Source organism: Apodemus sylvaticus, chromosome 3 (assembly GCF_947179515.1).
Source record: "Apodemus sylvaticus chromosome 3, mApoSyl1.1, whole genome shotgun sequence".
NCBI classification, from domain to species: Eukaryota; Metazoa; Chordata; class Mammalia; order Rodentia; family Muridae; genus Apodemus; species Apodemus sylvaticus.
The window spans coordinates 66619175-66641387 of record NC_067474.1 but is presented as its reverse complement, the minus strand read 5'-3'; the positions used below and the strand labels follow the sequence as shown (position 1 = coordinate 66641387).

General features: G+C 43.5%; 1 protein-coding gene across 2 annotated transcripts in view; it reads left to right on the top strand.

Moving 5' to 3' along the window:
• Positions 1–22213, top strand: part of Abca1 (ATP binding cassette subfamily A member 1) — a 123147-nt gene that overhangs the window by 89306 nt on the left and 11628 nt on the right. For both annotated transcript variants that reach the window (XM_052176495.1, XM_052176496.1), the window contains exons 26-42: positions 846–894; positions 1080–1193; positions 2159–2307; positions 3845–3969; positions 5026–5124; positions 8373–8562; positions 9365–9459; positions 10759–10791; positions 11777–11882; positions 12916–12990; positions 13237–13406; positions 14923–15100; positions 18022–18137; positions 18238–18382; positions 19889–20012; positions 21483–21612; positions 21857–21977. In XM_052176495.1, the coding sequence (XP_052032455.1) occupies positions 846–894; positions 1080–1193; positions 2159–2307; positions 3845–3969; positions 5026–5124; positions 8373–8562; positions 9365–9459; positions 10759–10791; positions 11777–11882; positions 12916–12990; positions 13237–13406; positions 14923–15100; positions 18022–18137; positions 18238–18382; positions 19889–20012; positions 21483–21612; positions 21857–21977 (2019 nt within the window). The remainder of the gene's footprint in view (positions 1–845; positions 895–1079; positions 1194–2158; positions 2308–3844; positions 3970–5025; positions 5125–8372; positions 8563–9364; positions 9460–10758; positions 10792–11776; positions 11883–12915; positions 12991–13236; positions 13407–14922; positions 15101–18021; positions 18138–18237; positions 18383–19888; positions 20013–21482; positions 21613–21856; positions 21978–22213) is intronic.

Below are 22213 nucleotides of genomic sequence, written 5' to 3'. Positions count from 1 at the left end.
ATATTTGTGTTGGCGGACTGCTTGGGTGTGAGGCGTGGCTTAGAGTGTGGTCAGTGTACCTGTGTCACTCCATTGCTGGCCTTTTGTTTTAAACATTGAAAGCTCATTTAATGATCACAGCAGGGGGAGAATTAATAATGATGTTGATTTAAGATTATGAATCAGAGGTTTGGGGCTTCAACGCCCAGGTTATCTTTACTGTGTAGCAATGCTTCTTTTTAGAGATACAACATCACAAGTCTTGAGGCCTGGGATTGTAAGTGTTGTCTGGCTTGGCCGATTCCCAGGGGAGATTGTGCAGTAGAGTCATCTATGATGATAATAGAGGTTCTAAAACTCCTCTCTTGTGCCTGTGAGTCGGGATTTCTGGAGACATGACTTTCAACTTCTATCGCATGCTCTTTGAAATCAGTTTCTTTGTTCAGATTCCCCTCTACTATAATATTTATTTCTAGTGATAAGCAGCTCATTGCCTTGTGGCCATTTGTCTTAGATAAGTGATCACAATGTTGTCCTGCTCAAAGGTCTGGGAACATAGACCTGATAAAAGTGACTTGCCTCATTCTCTGGAGATTCAGAATGCATTTCTTCTACAGACATATTGTATTGTTTTATTTTGGAAAGAGTTGTCTGGACTGATTGATAGCTGTCACTCGTGAGGTAATGTTTTCTGCCCCAAACAGCTTCTCTCAAGTGGTTCTGATAAAATTCTTGTTGATAAATGTGGCCTCCACCTTCTTTATCTTAGGAACCTAATGTGGGATTCCATAACCTAATCTGGGGAGTGATAACTTCTTTCATAAAACAAGTACTTACTTACATTGTACCCTGCCTTATTTTTTCAGATATTCCTCAAAGTGGCTGAAGAGAGTGGGGTGGATGCTGAGACCTCAGGTAACCTGGCTGAGTGGGCTATACCCTGGGTCGGCTTTCTGTAGGTTGTTGGAGCTAACCCCATAGTACCTTTCCCTTTGCCTTGGTCTGATTCAGTCCCATTTTTTTAGTGTATGGGTTTGCTCTAGGAAGGTTTGTAGTATTACAAATAAATATGCCGTGGGATTCCTTCCTTTTCCATTTAGATGGTACTTTGCCAGCAAGACGAAACAGACGGGCCTTCGGGGACAAGCAGAGCTGTCTGCACCCTTTTACAGAAGACGATGCTATTGATCCCAATGACTCTGACATAGACCCAGGTTCGCACGGGCAGGATCTTTGTTCTGGTGTTTGAACTTGAGTTTGTCTTTTATGTGTTTCTTAGTTATCTCTTTGATGGCATTTGGCTAAGTTCACAGATCCTAACAGGTTCCAAAGAAAAGTGGAAAAAATGAGAGAGCCCCCTTTCCAATGTGGCATGTCGGGTCAAACCCGAAGAAAGAAAGCCACCCTTTACACTTCATTTACTAGGAAGTTTCCTCAGATGGGCCTGAGAAGACGACCTGAACCCACGTGCTCTGAACCCGTTTATTTATTGCCATCTCTGTAGGGTCCCAGTTTCTCTCACACCTATGTGCTTAAGCATTGAATGAAAGTCTGTTGAATGGGTGTTTGATTTTGAAGGAATAAGAGAGCAAGTTGTGTTTTTTGACATATATTTTTGATGACTGTGCCCATATGTGGTTGAGACAGAGAAGGGCAGAAACAAATTTGTAGACTGTCCAAGTGCCTCAGTTAGGAGACATTAGTTTCAGACAAGGATTTCTGGGCAACTTGTGGTGAGGACAGAAAATTATGTGCTTTTCAGAGTCTGGCTTTTTGTTCTTTCTTCATGTTTCATTGTCAGGACTTAGATGTTTTAAACTTGTCCACTTTTTACCATGCATATAAAAGATAGAAGTCTAATGGCCGTCGTGTGCCCACCTGCATGGCCCAGTCCTTGGAGCCGGGAACAGCTTGCTTCTGTTATCTTTGAGCACATCTTTGCTTGTCCTAAGGCTTCTTCATTGTCTGTGCTCATCAGATGGGAACGGAAAGCACACAGGTTGAGAAATAGAATCTTGAGTTAGAGCCTTTTCTTAAATGTGGTTTTTTGAAGAAAACCGTTTCCTTCTGTGAGGTACTGGAGGCTTCCAAGATGACTGCTGAAGATAGCAGAGAAAAGAGTAGAGTTGTTCAGATCCGGGTGAGATCATAGGTGACCATCCGCATTTGCTGCTTACAGAATCCAGGGAGACGGACCTGCTCAGTGGAATGGACGGCAAAGGCTCCTACCAGCTGAAGGGCTGGAAACTCACCCAGCAACAGTTTGTGGCCCTTTTGTGGAAAAGGCTGCTGATTGCCAGACGGAGCAGGAAAGGTTTCTTTGCTCAGGTGAGATGTGCCGGTGTCTGCTTTCATGAACTGCAGGCTCCTGGACTGGTGAAGGCAGGATAGGACTGTGGTCAAGATGTCGATACTGGGACCAGATTAGCTGTATGTCCATATAGTTCTGCTTCTTATCATTTGTTTATTGGGCGGCCAGTGATTTCCCTGAGCTTCAATTTCTTCATCTGAAAATGAGCCCTGATATATATGGTTGTTAGGAGAATGAAATGAATTGATTTAGATTGGAGTTTGGCATTACTTGGGGAGGGGAGTGTAATTTAGAGGAGATCATGAAAGGTACACAGTTGGGCCAAGTCAAAGGGCTGCCATGCTGAGTTGTGTTTGGCACTTATTATTAGAAACATGGTGCTTTTTTTTTTCTCTGATTGATGATGGAAAGGCTAGGGATGGAACTGGCACACAGATCCCCCGTGCCACAATTCACGTGCCGACTTGATCAGTTAAAGTCTGCTATTAAGTTATTCCATTCTACAAAATGAAGAATTGTAGAGACCATGCCCATCGAGTCCTCCCTGCAGCCCACGTGGGCTAATTCAGAGCAGGAGTGTAAAGTCTGCAGACCTGGACCTGGAGTCTGGTTCAGTGAATCACTGGCTGACTTCCCTCTGATCCATAATGCCCTGGTTTGTGAACGGTGATAATGATGCTAACACCGCCGATAACCACGAAATAGGCTATTAAAAGGAGCTGACTCTCACTGCAGTGCTTTCCAGGGAAATTATTCATCCAGTGGTAATTTTCTGTATTAAAATCCAGGAATATTAAAATCAGAGTTATTGTTTGAATTCTTACGGCACTGGGTATGGAGCGATCCACTCAGCTCTCTACTACCAAGTCACACCTGTAGCCAGGGTTATCATTCAGGTTGAATCATTGTAGTTTTAAAGGGTAAACCTCATAGAAAGGAATGAAGAGCTTCTTTAGATGACCCATACATTATGCTGTTTTCAGAGAAGGGACATAAGAATTTGGGGAATTTCAAGGAAGAATTTAGATAATTATGCTTTTCATGGTGCTCATAGAAGGGACACTGGCTGCTGCTCCTTTTGGAGGGGGAATTGGTGTCATGTTCTCAGTCCTCAGATTCACTGACTTCACATAGGACCCCTGCAAGTGGAGACAGAACCAGGGTTCAGTCTTCTGGCTCCCAGTCCAGGGCTCTTCAGCCTTCTACCTGAGTCTATGATTCAGGATGGTTTTTCTCAGTCTTGAGAGGGGGAAAAAAGGTTGGGCCTAAAAGAATTAGTCACTCAGACTCTTTACTCTGTGACATTTCCAGCTTGTGCCTCTGTTTTTTTGCTGTCAGCTTCAGGAAATGCCTTGTGAGGAAGAGGCGTAATTCTCAGTGTCCTTTGCCTCCCTGCTGCCAGAACTACACTGGTAGAGCTCAGCCACGGGCCTTGCCTGAATCCCTCATTCTTGTGTTGCTAGTCTGTGGGGCTGGCTAGACTGTCAGGGGCTTGATCCTCAGACTTCTAAAAGTTGTCTTGTTGTCTCTTCCCTCTCCAATACCGGTTTTTAGATTGTCCTGCCAGCTGTCTTTGTTTGCATTGCCCTGGTCTTCAGCCTGATTGTGCCACCCTTTGGCAAGTACCCCAGCCTGGAGCTTCAGCCCTGGATGTATAACGAGCAGTATACATTTGTCAGGTATGTGTTTGTCCTCTGTGCCTCAGGGCAGAGAGGGTTGAACCAGACCAACAGTGTTTGTTATACTGAGAGCCGAGGAGTCAGAATCCACAGTTCTGCGGTGGGGTGGATTGTCTTGTGATGGTTCAGGCTCCTATACCAGCCGCTACTAAAGAACGATATCGAATGATACTTGAAAATAGAGGTGAATCTCTGCTGGGCATCTCCTCTTATATTGTTGGGCTCTTGTTGTCAGGGATGACCAAATGTGCTTTAATTCAGTAATCACTAAATCTTTCACGTTAGGATGTTAGGTAAGTGTGGGTCTTTAGGCAAGGATGCTTCCTATTCCATACTGGTCCTGTTAGAAATCAGAAGATAGGGGACTTGTTTAGTACAGGTTTTCTTCAGTTCTGTTGCACTGGTAGGTTTGTAGCTGGGAGAAAGTGTCAGTGATATAAAGGGAAGTTTTAAAAGGTTTAAAATAATCTCTCTGTGTGTGCATGTGTGCGTAGGATATGTATATATCATATATAGATAGTTTACTAGCCCCTTTTGCTCTAGTCATTTTCCTCTTCTATAGTTAAAAGTTAGTTTGATCCTGTCTTAACTGATGACCTAGTATTGCCCGTTGCTATAGATAATGACATTTTTTTTTTGTTTGTGATCTAGGCCCATTATTCTTGAACTTTTTAATTGTTCATACGAATAACCAATAAAATACTCCTGTCTGTTCTTGGAAAGTCCTCCCTGACAGTATCAGATGGTAACTGTCAAAGAAGTTTTGAAGTACTGATCCTTAATGAAATTCTTTATTTCAAATGAAGTGCACATACATTTGTGTGTGTATATATGCACGTGCCTTCACATATAATCTCTGTACATGCTTCATTGGGGTACTGTATGTCACCCTGATGCCAGATGTTTGAAGCTCCTTGTGGCTGACTTCTGTGTATTATTTATTTTAGTTTTCTTCAGAAAGTGCTTAGTAGTGTATTTTTCTGTAGAAAACTTTTCTTGCCTCTCAGTCCTGGTTTGGATGACCTACTGATCTGGATGTCTCTCATGTGTCTGCAGTAATGATGCACCGGAGGACATGGGCACCCAGGAACTCCTGAACGCTTTAACCAAAGATCCAGGCTTCGGGACCCGTTGTATGGAAGGAAACCCAATCCCGTGAGTAACACCTCAGCCATCGGCTGCCTTCTCATGATGCCCGCTGGGGTTTCTTTCTGGTGGTATTGCCTGCTTCATTGTGACCACTGGCAGTTTTTTCTTTCAGTCAATTTTTATTTTAAAAAGCCAGGGGATAACCAAATCAATTTAGGGACAAATAGACTCCTCTGACATCCTGTATATAGCAAATCATCACCGATGTTTGTTTACTCTGCTGTATATTGATTTTAAATCACAGTGTGCCCTTACTGACCAAATGCTTTCCCCTTCTCTCCTTGACTCCCGGCTCCCATACTTGTGTGCCACAGTCGACTGGCAGAGCGTGCAGTTTGTAGCTTTGCTTATCAGTTTCTTTAACCAACAGCAATGACATTCTGATTGTCTTTTTATAAAAACAGATACTTAGTTTTTATGCAGTTGCATATTTTCGTCACACCTTCAGGTCTAGTTTTAAATAGTGGGTAAATGAACAACTCAGTGGTATGGCCAGTTGACTCTCTATGTACTGAAGAAGCAAGTCATGGACAGTGTGGTAAAACCAATGGAGAGGTGAGGAGGAGAGAGCTGGAGCTAGTAGGCTTAGCTGCAGGTTTTCAGGTTCAGAGAGAATTTGCGCCTGAGGTCCACATGCACATGAGGTGGTCGATGGCTAAGGAACTGTGGAGAGTTGACAAGGTGATAGAGAAGCACAGAGTGGAAAATTTGAATCCCAAACAGCAAAGGGGAAGATGGCCAATCTTCTGTCAAAGCACTGAACATGATTGGTAGGTCTGTATAAGACCTAGTAGATTTGGAGATGAGTATTTCTGTGTATTTATCAGCTCTTGATTATTATTTGCTTAATTACTTTTCTGTTGCTGTGATAAAACAACATGACCAAGGTAACTTATAGAGGGAAGGGCTTTTGGGGATTATAGCTCCAGAGGGACAGGAGTCCATGACCCTCATTACGAGGAGCATGGCTGGAGGCAGGGGGATGTGCTGAGACAGCAGTTGAGAGCTCGCATCCTGATCTGCAAACAGGAAGCAGAATCTTTCGAATGGCATGAGTCTGTTCAAATCTCAAAGTCTGCTCCCTGTGACACACTCCCTGTGACTTCTCTAATAAAGCAACACTTCCTGATCCTTCTCAAACAGTTCTACCAACTGGGGATCAAGTATTCAAACATCAGCCTGTGGAACCATTCAAACCACCACAGTATCAGATGATGTATTAGACAATGTTCTGTCACTGAGAAAACCATCTTATGAGGAGCAGAGATTTATTGGTGACCTGTGGTGCTGGAGCTTTTGGTTCATGGTTGATTGGCTATGTTGTTTGGGGGCCAATATAATAGCTGCTTATATCATAGAAGCCAAGCCAGGGAGCAAAAGAAGATAAAGAAGGGCATGGGGTCCCAAGATTTTGAGTTTATGTCCCCAGTGACCTAACTTACTTCTCTTAAGTCCTATGACTTAAAGGCTCTGTCAGCACCCAGTAGCATCACAATCTGGGGACCAATCCTTCAGCATTTAGCTGACTCAAACCATAGCAGATAGTTACTGAATATCCTTAGTACTGACTAGAAGGACACAGATTCTTCTTGATTTCACCAAAAAGTCAAGATTCTATGTGAGGGTTTTACAGACAAGAAGGGTGAGGTAAGCTGATGATCTGGGTAGCTGAGTCCTTTGTTGGTAAGCTGAACTGCATGGATTCGTAGATTGATTCCAGCAAAGGCCAGATCTATAGGAGAGAGAACTGAGCTGACAGCTGGCCTGCAGAGATAAAAGAAATGCCCCTGCCATCAGAAGGTAGTGTGCTGTCTGTGCCCCATGGATGCTCTGCTAGAAGCTCTGAAAGGCGGAGCTTCAGCCCGCCAGCTCACACTCAAATTCAGATTTTAGGTTCCTGGGGAACATCAGGACAGAGAATTGTAAGTGGCTTTTTCAGGTGGTCTTTAGTTTGTCTCAGCCCGTTGTCTTTTAAAAGTCTTAGGTGTGAGTTTCATAAGGGCAAATATTTTAGGAAAGAGGCCTTAAATAGAAAATGAGGAATTATTCACATAAAAAGCACTTGTATGCATATTTATAAACACACACACATGTGCTCAGATGTGAGATACAAAGGTTGTATCTCTAAATTGTAGAATCTTAAAGATTGGAAATAGGGAAGAGAGACTTGAAATGACACATCATTTTATACTCTTATTCCATCAGTAGGGATAAATGAACACTGTGATCACAAGGGACTTGGGATGTGCATGAAACAGTTCAGGGTTCTAGGTAGAGATTAGGGCCCTGCCCTGCATTGTCTCTGAAGATGCTCGTAGATAACCTTCCCTTTCTTACAGCGAGCATTCCCACTCCACCCAGCTCCTCAGTTCTCTGCTCAGTATAGAACATCATTTGGAGCTCACCATTGTCTACAAGACTTTCAGTGTGCTGACCTTAAAACACTAGCTGCTAGCCACGACTCTGTCATGCGGCTCCTCCCCTTCTTCCCTCCTCATTGTCTTAGAGCGCATCACATGACCTTCTGGTGTCCATCAAACACACACACTCATTTCTTTTCAGAGCCTTGTATCTGACTGCCCATAGCTGCTGCCCAGCATATTCATACTTTAAAAGTAACTTATGTATTTTTGCGTGTGTGTGTGTGTGTGTGTGTGTGTGTGTGTGTGTGTGTATGTGTGTATCATGGTATACATGCAGAGGTCAGAGTATAACAAGATCCAGAGATTTATTCCAGTTTTGGCTATAGATGCCTTTATCTACCGAGGTATCTCTCCAGCCCATTAGCCCAATTCTTTAACTAGCTTATTGTTTATGTTTTGGCTGAAGCAGATACAACTGTCTTCTTTCTCCATGTACTCTCCTGTTTTGTTTGCTTTATCTGGGGTAGTGTAAAATTGGATTTGTTGACTTGTTGTCCACGAGGAATCCATGAAGACAAAGAGTTTGTATTGCTTTGTCCAGACTCTCAAAGATGCAGAGCACTGTGCAGCACATAGCGGACTCTTCTGTGTGTTAGGTCAACAAACTTTGGTTAGCTGGGTTGAACAGAGCTCAGTATAAGCATCTGGATCCTGTTCATGTCCTATTTTCCTGGGGTTTCTGTGATTCCCCAGCTTCTACGGGCTTCTAAGAGAGCAAACATAATGAAGTCAAGCTGTTTTTCAAATGGTAGGACTCAGGTACATGGGTCCTTACTCAAGAGCAGACCTGTGCTTTCCAGGAGAGCCTATAATGCTTGCTATCTTTTACAGTGACACCCCTTGCTTGACTGAGGAGGAGGGCTGGACCATCGGCCCCGTGCCCCAGACCATCGTGGACCTCTTCCAAGATGGGAACTGGACAATGAAGAACCCCTCACCTGCCTGCCAGTGTAGCAGTGACAAAATCAAGAAGATGCTACCCGTGTGTCCCCCCGGGGCAGGGGGGCTGCCACCTCCTCAGGTGAGTCCCTGTTGGTGTGACTGAGAAATTGACTCAGGGTGAGGCCTGGTATAGCATCTGTGTGCCACTGGGAATGAGTGAGATGTCATGTGAGTTATTTCTGTCTCGATCTCTCTTGAGAGCCAGTGAGTCTAGAGAGAGGTGTGTGAGCTAGCTACATTGTGTCACCGCTTGTCACAGCCCATCAGTAGGCACAGCTTCATACTCGGATTCTGCCACAGCAGAGCTGCTGGCTGTGTTAACTCCTTGGGCCTGCCTTTTCACTTCAGAATAAATGGGCCACAAAGCTTAGGTGTATCTCTTCAACTCTGACCTTCTCTGGCCTCTGAGGTTTGGAGGGAGATCGGAGTTGTTGTTTTGTTTTGTTTTTGTTTCTTAGTTTCCCCTGAAAATTTCAGGACAGTAGTGATATCTCTCTGCCATTTTATCAGAATCTAGGTTAGAGGGTGGGGACAGGGGATTTTTAGTGGATGTGAAAAACTTAAAGAATTCATGCTTGCCACCTTAAAATCAGCTGGTTCAGTCCCAACATAACTCCAAAGTACAAAAGAATTCATTGGTCAGTTTATAATGCTGTTGCCTAAATAGTCTGGCAATGTGGAGAATCCCATCTCGATATCCAGTGAACACTTTCCTAGGAATGATTTTGGCTTGGTATGATTGAGGGACAGGTGCCAACGGTCTGGGTAGTGGCTGGCTGAGGGTCTTGCCTGGGCCCTGGGGTCCCTATTGGTTTTTTTTCTGTTTTCTGCCCTGATTCTTACCTGTAAGACACGTGAGCTTGGTTTCTATGTGATGACAGAGAAAACAGAAAACCGCAGACATCCTTCAGAATCTGACCGGAAGAAATATTTCAGATTACCTGGTGAAGACATACGTGCAGATCATAGCAAAAAGGTATCTTTCTGTTGAAACTTGGCTTACTACATTTGTAGACTTGAGTGGTAGGGAAATGGTGGATGATCATGGCTCTGTGGGAAATTTAGCACATTTTATCAGTTAGACAAGATGATATGGGGGCTTGTGAGCCTTGAAAGTTCAGCTTAGAGGATGAGGCTGCCTGATTTAGAATAAAAATAAGTGATAAATGTGGACTCCAATTTGAATTCTGACCCATTACTCTCATAACATCTTTGCTTATGTACATTTTATTTTATTTTTTACATTTGATGTTAGTGTTGCACTCTTAAGTTTGTGGTGAGAGCTAAGAGAGATGACATAACCAAAGCCCTGTAGGGCCTCTCTCGTGGATAGGTCCATAAAAAGATCAGGTAGACGCAGAAGCCTTTCTTGGATATGAAACCTTTAAAGAGAGCTGTAAATTCCTGGGACATGGCCATATAGTGACCAGTTTAGTCTGTATGCAGAAAATATGTTTCCTCCCCATCAGTATGGTCAGGTGTCATGTCCATAATGTTTGAACTAACTTTAAATGATAAGGGTATTCTATAATAAGAATAGACCATGCATTTCTCAGAGCTGTAACCTTTCTACATGAGATTCACAATAAACAGCTTTTAGTTCAGTAATATCTGGGATTGTAATGCATTTATGTATGTGTCTGTTAGTTTGTTTTAGACAGAGTCTCTGGGTCTGTAAGGCATTTATTTATTTGTCTGTTTGTTTAAGACAGGGTCTCACTACATTAGTCCTGGCTGGCCTGGAACTCTCTATATAGATCAGGGTGGCCTCAGACTCACAGAGATTCATCTGCTTCTGTCTTGAGTGAAGTGCATAGCTTAAAGGCATGTACCATCATGCCTGCTTATAAGGTGGATTTTAAATTGGCTTAATTTACTATGTGATTCTCATAAGAGTAAGGTTCCTTTGTCGTCCCCCCCCCCCCCCCCCCCCGCCCACCAGGGTTTCTCTGTATAGCCCTGGCTGTCCTGGAACTCACTCTGTAGACCAGGCTAACCTCAAACTCAGAACTTCACCTGCCTCTGCCTCCCAAGTGCTGGGATTAAAGGTGTACACGACCACCGTCCGGCCAAGAGTAAGGTTTCTATGACAGCAGACAGGATATGCTGAGAGTGGCCTTCCTTACATGGGTGCAGCTCTACAGCACAGGTCATAGGCCTCGTTACAGGATCGCCTGTCTCTGTGCTTTGTCCTCAAGTAAATGATTTCCGTTGCATCATCAATATGACCTCTGCTTTCTAGACCTGATTTTTGGTTTGTCTTTTCTCTCTACAGCTTAAAGAATAAGATCTGGGTGAATGAATTTCGGTAAGTCAGTCCCTTCTCCCCATTCTCCCTGAGTCACTTCAAGACTCAGGAGAATGATTTTGATGTAGGGATCTTGAATCAAGACAGAGTTATAGGTTTGGGGACTATTTGCCATGTGCACACTCTTGGGTGTCACCTCACCATGAGGGGGACTGAGGTGCTGCAGATCTGTGGAACACACCAGGGCACTGTCAGCGTTACACTAGACTCACTGTGGGATTTGTATAGCACACTCTTCACTCCGGAGGCCCCTAAAATATTTGATATGGTGATTTCCTTGGGGAGTTTCAGAAATCTCTCGTGGGTCTCTAGAGACTTACTTAAGAAAGTAAAATGTCATGAAGGAAAAACCTATCCTAGCTATATTTTCCCCATACAGATTCCCAAGGGTGCCTAGGGACTCAAGGAAAGCCTTTTAGGCCTTTCATATGACGTGATGTCTTGGAGGAAAGGAAAGGCATCAAAAGCATTTCTTTCCACTATATTTCCACTGAATTTTCCCCTTCTGGATTTTGAAGGCACAGGTGAGAGTAGGGAAGGAAACATTCTTGAAGTCGTGAGTGGCTCATGTGGCTCTTCAAAAGACCTCAAAGACTTCATTCTCAAATTTGGTTTTCTAACCCGCTTTTTCTCCGGGGGTCAGAGTCCCTGGAGCTCCGAGCCGAGCAGCCATAGGCTCACTTAATTACCTGTCTGTAATCCCTACCTGGCTTTCAAGATTGTCCATCTTCCTGTCTTCCCATCTGTAACACAGATGTCTTACTTCGTGTCATTAGTTCTAGGCCTTCCCTGCAGGGCAGCAATCTTGAAAATTAAGATGGCTAGATTTCACCAGAGGAGGCAACATGTAACTATCTTAGCCAAACATCAGTTCTAGCTAGAATAAGAGGTGGCTCTCAGAGAACCTTGTTCACTGCGGTGTCTGCTGCTGTGAGTAATGGCTTGGCTACACTGTCTGGCTTTTAATGGCAAGCCTTTCTTTTAGGTATGGCGGGTTTTCCCTGGGTGTCAGTAATTCTCAAGCAATTCCTCCAAGCCAAGAAGTTAATGATGCTATCAAGAAAATGAAGAAACTCCTGAAGCTCACCAAGGTACAGCATCTGTCCTAAGACATGTCAGAAAAATGGGTCTGGAATTGCTGGGACACAGGAGTAGTGGTAGTCAGTGTTCTGAACAGGTTTGTATACAAAGCAATTTAGATAAACCAGACAACTCATGCCCAACACACACACACATACACACACACACACACACACACACACACACATACACACATACACACACGTTTCTGAAAGTGTAAGTCAAAAATGAACTCAGAGATTAAAATCTCAAGCTGCTAGAGGGTAAAATAAATTGAAATTCCAAACAGTTCATTTTCTTAAACAGCCATTGACTAGACAGGAAATCAGAAAAAATAAGTTCATTTACTTTGCAGGTTGGTCGGCTGGGCTTTAGGAGCAGCTAAGCCCACATTTATTTCTCTCTGTCTCAGGTTGCTCAAGTTGAAATGGTCAGGTGACATGGACTCTGGGGTTTTGGACAGTAGTGCTGGACCAAGAGCGCTTAAATCATAGGATGTATCTGCGAGTCCTGTGGATTTTAGTTCTTGGGATAATGCCAAAAGACTGAAAAATCTTGGAAATTTAAATTTTTATTTTCACTTATGTGTATGGTTGGCTTGCCTACATGCATGTCTTTATACCACGTGTGCGCCTGGTGCCTACAGAGGCCAGAGCGTATATTTGCTCCCTTGAGACTAGGGTTACAGGTGGTTGTGAGCCCCCATGTGGGTGCTGGGAATCGAACCTGGGTCCTCTGGAAGAGCAGACTGTACTCTTCACCTCTGATCTATCTCTAGCTCCAAATTCTTGGGGATTTAGGTTATGTGTGTGTGTGTGTGTGTGTGTGTGATTTTTTTCATGACTTGTGACATCATGGCAATATAGTACTGTGTATTCTAGTGAATTTGTGTCCAGGAACCACATATGTAATGGCTTTAGATTTAATTTCAGGGAATGAAGAGGAAGTTGTCGTGGCTGACATAGGTCTGTCTGTGTCATTGCTTATTATCACCTCTTATCTGTGCGAACAGACAGGACTGAGGCAGGATTCTGTTGTTTACAGGACAGCTCTGCAGATCGGTTTCTCAGCAGCTTGGGAAGGTTCATGACAGGACTGGATACCAAAAACAATGTCAAGGTACACCCTCGCCTATGTTCTTCCAGCTTCTGGCTAAACAATAATCCTCTATGTGGGTAAAAGTCTCCACATAGTGCTGGTCTGGTGGTCAGTGGTCAGTGGATCCTGCCTCTATAATGCTTTGGTTTGGTGCCTCACTACGTGGGATTCCTTTCTGAAGTTTCCATGCTTGTTTTGTGTATCCACACTCACTTCTGGAAGGACGGTTTGGCAGCATTACCTTGAGTCTGGTCTGTTTTACTTCAGGTGTGGTTCAATAACAAGGGCTGGCATGCTATCAGTTCCTTCCTGAATGTCATCAACAATGCCATTCTCCGGGCCAACCTGCAGAAGGGCGAGAACCCGAGACAGTATGGGATCACTGCTTTCAACCATCCCTTGAACCTCACCAAGCAGCAGCTCTCAGAGGTGGCCCTGTGAGTGTGTCCAAATGGGTGGGCGTGAAGACCTTAGGGTGGCCGTGCACCAGGGGAAAAGGCCACAAAGCTGGTTGTAACAGCTAACAGTAATGACTTTGTATGAGCCTGGGTTGATCCATACTCTGGGCAGAAAATGATCAGTTTACAGACTGGCCGGCAATCTTTCTTGACTTAAAGGAAGACCAGATCTGTGAAAAATCATCACATTGATAAATGCACATATAAGCAATTAAAATTGTTGGTGAAATCCAAAAGTAATTAAATTACCATTTATATTTCATTTGCTTGAAAATGAGGTTTTTAAATTCAGTGAAACATGCACTTAAGAGCTTCTTTCTTAAAGCGTGTGTATGTGTGAGTGGCGTGCACACACATGCATGTGTACGCTCCTGTACATGTTTGTAAATTTTAGGGTCAGTAGTCTTGGAATGAAAGAATCTAGATTTAAATTTGGTATCTAAGTTTCCTAGGTTTGTAATATTAAATGAAGTAATTTGTATACATTTCTATAGCCAATCCCCAGTACAGAGTTGGTAATCAGCATATTATATCCCCTCTTGGATATGTAGGGAATGGTTCTTTACTATATAACTACTGTAGAATATTAATGTTGAACATCAGGATATAATGGGCTTTTTGTACATATTCGATGGTGTTAGACTGATATGTAATGTGTGTGTGTGTGATTTTTTTTTTTTATGTTTTAGCCTGATATATGTATCCTGTTGCTTTCCACTTACTTATAGCCATTAACTTGTATGACTAGCTTCCAGATTTCTTCTTCATTTGAAATAGTTCCCAAGCCACACCTGTTTTGTATATAGTCAGGGTTTGTATTCCTGCACACACATCGTGACCAAGAAACAAGTTGGAGAGGAAAGGGTTTATCCAGCTTACATTTCCACATTACTGTTCATTACCAAAGGAGGTCAGGACTGGAACTCAAGCAGGTCAGGAAGCAGGAGCTGATGCAGAGGCCATGGAGGGATGTTTTTTACTGGCTTGCTTCCCCTGGCTTGCTCAGCCCGCTCTCTTATAGAACCCAAGAGCACCAGCCCAGGGATGGCACCACCCAGAAGCGCCCCCCACATCACTAATTGAGAAAATGCCCCACAGCTGGATTTCATGGCTGCATTTCCTTACCTGAAGCTACTTTCTTTGTGATAACTCCAACCTGTGTCAAGTTGACACAAAACCAGCCAGTATATAGGAGTTTACAACTCACTACTCTAAGATCAGAAACTGGAGACAAGTGCCTGATATTAGGCCACACCCATACTTTGTTCTGTAGTTTCATTATGGGAGTGGGCCCAATTTTAACATTATGCAATGTTGTTGTGGTGGTGGTTATTGGAGTTGTTGTTGGTTTTAATGTTACTTGAAAATAATTAGATAGAACTGCGAGATAAAATGTTTGGTGACTGTGGCTTTATTTCGGCTATGTTTTGGTTGTTCTTATGTCTAGCTGATTATTTATGTCTCCAGCTGATGTTTACTGTCTCTTCCCTTCTAGGATGACCACCTCTGTTGACGTCCTCGTGTCTATCTGTGTCATCTTTGCGATGTCCTTTGTCCCAGCCAGCTTCGTTGTGTTCCTGATCCAGGAGCGTGTGAGCAAAGCCAAACACCTTCAGTTCATCAGCGGCGTGAAGCCCGTCATCTACTGGCTGTCCAATTTTGTCTGGGATATGGTGAGGACACAGGACCTTCTATCTCTGTGTGAATCTCAGTTGGGACTGTGGAGACATGGGGCTAAAGGATAAACAGCCTGCCACTAACCCCGGGAAGTGTCCCACTTAATCTAAAATGGTGTAAAATAGGGAAAAGGAGAGCCCGCTGAATACCCCCATGACACCAAACAGAATGTCTGTCTTAAAAATAATTGCACATCATGGGGCCATCTGACCACTGGGACTACAGATATAACCAACTATTACCTTACCCTCTACATCACAGTTCACTGTCAAAGGAAGTCAGGACAGGGAGTGAAGCAGGGCTGAGCCTGAAGGCCAGAGCTCCTGCAGAGGCCATGGTGGCATGGTACCTACTGGCTTGCTGCTAGTGGTGCCAAGGACCAGCCTTGGCTTGGAGAGGGGTTCTGAGGAAGGAGTGGCTGGGAGACGGGGAAACAAAGGACTCAAAGACAGGTTGTAGGTCCAAGCTCTGCTGGAGGCAGCTCCCAAGCTGCATTCTCTCTGTCCTGCACTCATTCTCCCTGAGCTGTTCCCCTCTCCCTCTCTCTCCACAGCTATCATAAGCCCACTCTTTTTTTGTTAAATAAATTAATTCAGTCATTTGCTCCAGGTTCCCTTTTGATCCTACGAATCATTGACCCAGCCCTTTGATTCTTAGGAGACAGCAACCACATGTGTCCTTTTAACATTACATTCAGAGATCCGCCTACCTCTGTTAAGCACAAAGGTTGAGAGCTAGCTGGGTGGGAGCCAGTCCTCTGTCCCTGTCCCAGGGGTAGAAACCATTTCATTCTGGTCCTATCAAGGCCCTGTTGGACCCAGCCCCGTGGCTTGCTCAGCCTTTTTATAGAACCCAAGGCCACCAACCTAGGGTTGGTGCCATGGAAATTGGGCTGGACCCTCCCCTATCAATTGCTAATTAAGAAAATGCCGGCAGTGGAAGCGCATGCCTTTAATCTCAGCACTTGGAAGGCAGAGGCAGGCAGATTTATGAGTTCGAGGCCAGCCTGGTCTACAGTGGGAGTTCCAAGACAGCCAGGCTATACAAAGAAAACCTGTCTCGAAAAAACAAAAACAAAAACAAATTAGAAGAAAATGCCATACAGCCTTATGGATGCATTTTCTCAATTGAAGTTCCCTCTTTACAGATTATTCTAGCTTGTGTCAAGCTGACAAAAGACTAGGCAGCATTCCCTTTAAAAGATAGACTACAATAGAAAGACCTTCATTAAAAACCAAAGTCAGAAACTCTGACTTTTCTGGTGTGTTTTAGCTTAGAGTCAGGGTGGTTTTTGTTTGTTTGTTATCCTGGCTTTGTTGTTGTTGCTTGTTTTTGCCTTGTTAAGGAAGCCATTTGCCATTGAAAACTCCATAACGTGTGTCAGCATCTTGTCTGTCCATTGCCATTTATCCGTTTTGTTTTGTATCAGTTGTACTGCATTGTTTTTATTTGGGTCAATATTTATTTATTTATAGATTTATATGGATCAATGACTTCATAGAACCCTGAAGTTCCAATTATTGGCAAATGAGCTTCAACTATATTCCCTTATGACTTTCATTAATTCTGAGCTACCCGAAGCAGATCTGACTCTTTGCCCAATAAAACATTCTCTCAGATGTTTAAAGTCAACTCTCAATAAGCAAACTTCTCTCCAAGATGCAGACAAGATGGTATCTGTGAGCACCCAGGTTCTCTAAGACAGTGTATTGATCTTAGTGATGATAATGGGGATAATGAAATAGCATATGCTAATCAAGCAAGCCTCTAAGACCCGCCAGTCTCCTGATCTGATCGCTCCATCTATCAATATTCCTTTCCAAAAACAAAGCCCAGAATTAACCCTGAGTTCAGGTCATGGTCTGAATGGTTACGAGTCTGGAGAAAGCTAATCTTTATCTCAACCTGGTAATGAAACTTGAGACCTATTTCCTGTGGACTGATAATCGGGGTCTTGTTCATTGTCTGATAATTCACAGAATCAACTCATTGGAACCTAATCATTTTTTAAACTGCTATTAAAACAATCTTGTCAGCACTTCTTTGCTTTCTTTTACCTTGATGTAGCAATCCATTCATTAAAAATCCACTGAGCATTAACTGCATATCTGATGGTGTCTGGCTGTGCCAGGCAGAGGTCATTCAGAGAGGAAGAGCAAGCCCTTGACCTCAGGGACATCACTTGTACTCTGTGTATTTTCTCACCCTCCCTGCCTAAGAGCCTGCAGTCAGCCGCAAGCATGTCTCTGTTGGAGTCATTGATAAACTCATGAAGCAGGGTGGGACTGAGGCAGTCTGAAGCCATCAGTCTTTCACATTCTGCCAATCCACGATCACCTCCATTCCATGCATGTACCACTGCCTCCCCTCTCTGCCAGCTATGAATTTTCATAATTGTCCCTGGGTCAAGTCTTTATTTCTTCATTTTAATGCTTGAAGCACTGTCAGGACAGACTGTAAAATTATTCCTGGTGTGATGAAACAATTTTGACATTCATGTTATGAGTGCTTATCTCACAAGTAGATTACTTGTGGGATTGAACGCTGGCAGACCATAAGATAGCATTAATGATGAAACAGACACAATCATCTCTGGGTAGAATAATGGAAACTCATTTGCCTCCTGTGAAATTGAAATGACTCTGCCCGAGAATCCATCCTTCAGTAAGTTTACTGAGCGTGACACCTTGGCTGAGCTCTGGGAAAGACAGAAAGGGCATGCAGTTTATAAAATCAGCCAAGGGTAAAATGCTTGTCAAATGGTATTGTCCGGGATTTTGATTAATAGTTTATGTGGCTTCATTAATTCAAAGTTATTCTCCAACATGTATATCTGCCCTTTCTTGTCGGATGATGGTGAAGACTCGGGGTGTGTTGTATATTTGACTTAGGGGTCAACTTTATTTTTTTCTTTTAGTGCAATTATGTGGTGCCTGCTACACTGGTCATTATCATCTTCATCTGCTTCCAGCAGAAGTCCTACGTGTCCTCCACCAACCTGCCTGTTCTAGCCCTTCTGCTCTTGCTGTATGGGTAAGGCGACTCAGCGTGCACAGGGGGTGAGGCCTGTGGTACCCAATGCTAGAGGTGGGGCAGATGACACCAGTGGATGCTAATGTTTGTGTCTCACCAGGTGGTCCATCACCCCTCTCATGTACCCAGCGTCCTTTGTGTTCAAGATCCCCAGCACCGCCTATGTGGTCCTCACCAGTGTGAACCTCTTCATCGGCATCAATGGCAGTGTGGCCACTTTCGTACTGGAGCTCTTTACAAACAATGTAAGTGTCATGGGCAGAGCCCTCCGGGTGCAGGAGGATGGTGGTTAGCCACCCCCAACCTTATTCTGCTTGCCTCTAACATCAGCACGACTGAGCTCTCTGCTTTTGCAAGCTGTGCCTGTACATACAACTCTATTTCTCTCCTGCTGTGCCTTGGATTTCTCTGGTCAACTCTTTCTGCTTCGTTTATTTTTATTTTTTCATGTCTTTCACCTTCAGTGTTGTTTGGCAAAGACTGCATTCTCTTCTGGCTTTGCTCTCCTAGTTAGGCAGCATTTCTAGGCAATGCCATTTGATCTTCAGGCCTTTACCATCATTGCAGCCTTTCATTTTTATCTCTCAGATCGATGCTTTGATTGTCCCTTGGAACTCTGTTCTCCAGTTCTCAAAGCCTAGTAGATTTAAGTCATTTATAGGTACCACATGCTGGACACACCGGTGTGGTCTTTCCCATTAGAACTGATTATTTCTCTTGCCATCTGTGTCTACTTGGTGACATCTCTGCAGTTTCTCATATCTCACTTGGACCCATCCTAAATGTGTTGCTGTTTATTATATTATTCATGTGAATCCTTCCAGTTTCAAATCTCATAAGCAAGACTCTCTGTTGCCCCTGCACAGCACACAGTGCCTTGTTGGCCATACCCTACCGTATCCCCTCCCAGTGTGTGGAAATTTCAGCTGATTTTCCCTTAAACAACCATATGCCTGTAGGTCTGCCATGAAATGCCCTTCTTTTATCACATGGCCTGAGAGTGTCTACTGCATCCTTTAAGATTTAAGTCTAATGTAAAGCTTTCCTCACTTGCCCTGTAAGACATATGCTTCCTTTTCTCTGGACTGTCAGAGCCTTCAGTTCTTCCTTCACGGCAGTGTAAGCATCCTCCATGTACTGTCCTAACACAACCATAAGTAACAACTTTGCTAAATTTTTTTTCTATTTTTACTTGATGTGTACTGGTGCTATGCCTTCATGTATGTGCATTGTATGTCTGTAGTGTCCACCGGGGCCACACAAAGGAGTTGGTTCCTCTGGAGCTAGACTTATAGCCAGTTGTGAGCCCTCCTGTGGATGCTGGGAACCAAACTTTGGTCCTCTGCAAGCACTGAGCCATATCTCTAGCTCCAGTGGCTTGATATTTAACCAACCTTGTCTTACAGGGTCATATTATGTTCTAATGTAATTGAGAAGATGATTTTGAAATTCCAACAAATTTCTGAAACTCAGATACTGACCTAGACATGAACGAGTTGCTTTAAAAACACTAAGCCAGTGTTTCATTGTAGATTTGTGTCTGATTAAAAGTCACCATGCTTAGAAGTTTACTTTCAAACACTATCACTCCAGAGCTCCTGAAGAAAATCCTGCTGCTTTTCATTGGTCTTTTCATTCAAAGATCTGGGGAGTCAGATGCTTTTCTTCATGTCTATAGTTTAGCCTTTGATAACATTTTAGCTCAGACTGTGAGTGACGTATGTATCTCTCTCTGTCCTTCTCATCTTCAGAAGCTCAATGACATCAATGACATCCTGAAGTCTGTGTTCCTTATCTTCCCACATTTTTGCCTGGGGCGCGGGCTCATTGACATGGTGAAAAACCAGGCTATGGCGGATGCCCTGGAGAGGTTTGGTGAGTAAGGCAGCTGGAGACTTCAATGGAGGCGTGATAGTGTTTGTGGGTATTGGAGCTCTGTCTGTTGCTTTAGAAAGGGACCAGGTACAGGACGTCTGTCCTCCCAACTGCCATGTGTCAATACCAACACAGCTGCTGCTCTGTCTATCATGAGTCCCACCATATAGGCGTTTATCTGTGCCTCGGATAGCACTGAGATAAATAGGGGTGGGGGATTGGAAAATCCTGGCATTTGTCTGAGATTATTTCCTAATGCCACTGGGTGAGTTTGTCAAATCACTGGAAAAATCAAGCCACAGCTTTGGCAATTAGATAAGGCCGTAGTTGAAAAGGAAGACATACCCTTTGATTCTACTAAGAATACCTGGACCTGCAGATATGCTCACATATTGTGATTTATGTAGTTTCTAAAGAGATAATTTATTGAAGCTTTTTTTCCCCTCTACTTGTATAATGGTTGACATATCTCCAGCCATTATGTAACTATTACTCATTTGCTGATTAATTGAGTTAGATAGGCCACGCTACTTAAAAACATAGAAGAGAGATGTTTTCAGTTTAGTAATACAGAGGAGACATGAAGAATTAAGGGATATCATTCCAAAACCATCTAGCTTAAGTCACTAGGTTTCATTAAATCCTGCAGACATAGGCATCTTTTGAAAGTATTTTCTAATACCTATTACTTTTAAAACTTAAAACTAAACAAAATCTGACCTCTAAAACTACCCAGGGTTATTGGCCTTATTAGATTTGATTTGTTTGTGTTTGGGTGAGGAAATGTCTCATTAAAAAGGAAATCTTAGCAATCCTGATGAACTTACAGATTCTAATTACTAATGCTAGTTGATGCTGAAATTCTGACCTGATATCAGGTTGTATTATAGTTCTCCAAATGAAATCTCAAAAGTAGACACACGTTACTCCTTTTTCTTCTTGTCATGAGTGGTGTAGAAAAATTGTGTGACATTGACCCTAAAGATGAGGAAATCATCCTTCCTTCTTCCTCCCCTCCCTCCCTCCCTGTTGCCCTCCCTCCCTGTTGCCCTCCCTCCCTCTGTCCCTCCCTCCCTTTCTCCCTCTCTTTCTCCCTCCTTCCTTCCTTCCTTCCTTCCTTCCTTCCTTCCTTCCTTCCTTCCTTCCTTCCTTCCTCCTGCCTCTCCTTTCTTCTTTCCTTTTCTTTTTTCCATCCTTTTTTTTTTAGCATAAAGGGAATCCTTTAATATTTCAAGTGTTAAAAAAACAAAAAAGATGAAAATTACATTAAGCTAGCCTTGAAGGATAAGCATAATATTAGCTAATTTAAATGAAAAAGCATATAAACGACAAAGCCGCTCACAGCTCCAGTGCCCGCTCTGTGTGCTATTCTATGTACACTCAAAGGGAATCTTATCTCAGAAACAGGGAGTAGGGCCATAATTTCTGATGCCTCCCCTCTGACCAGATGTCTCCATTTGTGTCTCACAGGGGAGAACCGCTTCGTCTCTCCACTCTCTTGGGACTTGGTGGGTCGGAACCTTTTTGCCATGGCCGTGGAAGGGGTGGTGTTCTTCCTCATTACTGTTCTGATCCAGTACAGATTTTTCATCAGGCCCAGGTGAGCTTTACCTCAGAACTCTCGAGGATCTGGAAGGGTGACAAGGGGACTCCTGAGCCCTGGGTGATGGCACTGAGCCGAACTCACCCAGGTAAAAGGATTTTCCAGCCATGAGCATGCTCTGTCCACCCTAGGAATGATGATGGCAAGTGGGTGTGATAAAAGTGCTTTCTTTCAAAAGTTGAATTTTGCCTTGGAAAATAACAGAAAAGATTAATTTTTCTTAAACACTGTTTCTCCCAAGACCGGTAAAGGCAAAACTTCCTCCTCTGAATGATGAGGATGAGGACGTGAGGCGGGAGAGACAGAGGATTCTGGATGGTGGTGGACAGAATGACATCCTGGAGATCAAGGAGCTGACCAAGGTGGGTGGCGATTGTGGACCCCACAGCTTCGCTTCTGTTCCCTGCATTTTATGTGCTCACTAGGGTTTCGCTGAATTGCTTAATTCAAGACCACAAAACACACCCAGTTCTTTCCCAAATGTGCCTCTACAGTGAACTTTGCCAAGCCTATGTAAAACACACCACGGAGACTTCTTAATTAAAAAACAAAATCCTACTGAGAATACTTCCGTAATGCAATTCCAACTCTTTAGAAT